Genomic DNA, 2,007 nt, shown 5'->3' with positions numbered 1-2,007 from the left:
GCATTACGTTTTGAATTGTGCAAGTTTAACTGGCTTAGTTACTCAGTACATTTACTCATATACTGTACTTGCATACACTTTTGTGGTACTTGCACTTACATTTCTATGCAAATATTCTTATTCTTTGTTTCAATACTTTTATTTGAAAGCTATAGTTCTAAGTTACTTGGTTGATAACAAATGTACATGGAAAGCATTTGATCAGTTCATTAAAAAAAGATGTTTATGTGGACTTAACTATTCAGCATTATGTTGCATAAAATAATTACAAATTGGATCAGCAACACTACGATTCTGCTCACACATCAATGCATGAGTAATAATGATATGATATTCAGTACTCCAATACTTAAGTGGGTATTCAACATAATGGCCACTTTTTATACATTTTACTGTTAACAGTTGTAAGATTTTGAATGTAGAACTTTTACTTGCAATGGAGTTTTTTATTTTTACTCCCATATCTTGCACCACTGAATACAAGTATAAGTACAAGTATATTACTGATACCTTGTGTCTTGCTAACGTTATTTATGTTCTTGTTGTAATGATTCATAATCCATAATGACTTTGAATGTGGAGTAATAACAACAAAATTGCCCCCCAAAAAAATCACACAGTGCTCATGTTTCTTTGATATTTCCGCTGGCCACAGTGTGTTTATGTCTCACTGCAATATGCATCCACACTTATTCTGCATTTGTGATTTATAAGACGTTGGCATGACATGTTATTATGAGTGTTTTCACTTGAGAGGTTACTGTAACACTGTGCTGATGGCAGCTCCTCCCACCCGGCTATAAGAGCCCAGCTGACCAGGTACTCAGCGTCCATCCCTGAAAGAGTCGAGTCCAATCTGAGTAGTGGAAAGTCGGGCAGCTTTAGCAACAACGTCCTTTTCCCCCCCCGCAGGTGGTTCATGCAGCCAGTGTGCCAGTGAGATGCCGGATTGGTCCCTGCGTTTCTCCTCGGTCTGATCTCACAGAGGACTTGGGAGCCGGACCGGGACTTTTAAAGATGACTTTCGCCATGCTGCGGCCTGTGGCGACACACTTGATCTACTCCGACTTCACGATCACGTCCGAGGATGATGAAAGGCGCAGCGAAAGCGACGGCAGCTCGGAGCAAAGTTACTGCGACTCCACTGAAAAACGGAGACGGATTTCGCGCAAACTGGATGGCGAGCCCCCGGTGGTCGTGAAACAGAGGAGCGCCGCTAACGCCAGGGAGAGAGGCAGGACCCAGAGTGTCAACGGCGCGTTCACAGCTCTTCGGACTCTCATACCCACCGAGCCGGTGGACAGGAAGCTCTCCAAGATTGAAACTCTTCGACTAGCATCCAGCTACATTTCCCATTTGGCCAACGTGCTTCTTCTCGGAGACGGCAGCGCCGATGGGCAGCCGTGCCTCGGCGCGCTTCATGCGCAAGGAGAGAGCGGGGTGCTGCAGCCGCGGACCATCTGCACCTTCTGCTTGAGCAACCAGAGAAAAGGGGTAAATGCCTGTTTTACTCTGGCGGCTGCAAATCCAATTAATCTCCAAATACTAAATAAATAATCAAGTGAACACAGACAGGTTTCTTTTGGTTTGATCGTGCTTATTGGGAATATTTCGTCTCATGTATAGCATCTGTTGCTCTTTCAATCGTGACCACTTTTGTGTAAGTCCATTATGCCGTGCGTAAAACGCACTTTTACGCACGGCACATGTTTGGCGCTCGCTGTAAATTCCTCACACAGTCAAACACAGATGTTCTCTTGTTGTTATTTGTGAGTAAACATATGTGCCCTCATTTAGTAGCTTCCTCTTGCATTTGGAAATAAATGTGACATCAAACAATTAAGCTGAAAAAATGAGTAAATAAATCGTCATTAATTATGTTGTAATTTCCCCTAAATACATTGACAGTTAAATTGAGTATTGTTGAATCTTTGTTTTTTTCAGATAAAGGATGGAAGAGACTGTTTAAAAATGCGAAGGCTGGGTCCGCTGCGAATGAGACGCTGA

At 42.9% G+C, this 2,007-nt stretch overlaps 1 protein-coding gene across 1 annotated transcript; it reads left to right on the top strand.

Moving 5' to 3' along the window:
• The first annotated feature begins 850 nt into the window (after positions 1–850).
• Positions 851–2,007, top strand: tcf15 (transcription factor 15). Its single transcript, XM_034537629.1, has 2 exons — positions 851–1,494; positions 1,945–2,007. Exons 1-2 carry the CDS (start codon positions 1,018–1,020, stop codon positions 2,005–2,007), a joined length of 540 nt encoding a protein of 179 aa, XP_034393520.1. The 5' UTR covers positions 851–1,017.

Source organism: Cyclopterus lumpus, chromosome 7 (genome assembly GCF_009769545.1).
Source record: "Cyclopterus lumpus isolate fCycLum1 chromosome 7, fCycLum1.pri, whole genome shotgun sequence".
Classification (NCBI taxonomy): domain Eukaryota; kingdom Metazoa; phylum Chordata; class Actinopteri; order Perciformes; family Cyclopteridae; genus Cyclopterus; species Cyclopterus lumpus.
This window is presented reverse-complemented; position numbering and strand designations above follow the sequence as displayed.

Excerpts from the sequence above, each read along its gene's own strand:
- tcf15 (XM_034537629.1), top strand. The coding sequence starts at position 1,018 with ATGACTTTCGCCATGCTGCGGCCTGTGGCGACACACTTGATCTACTCC. Across the intron at positions 1,495-1,944 it reads TGAGCAACCAGAGAAAAGGG|ATAAAGGATGGAAGAGACTG; the intron begins GTAAATGCCTGT and ends TGTTTTTTTCAG.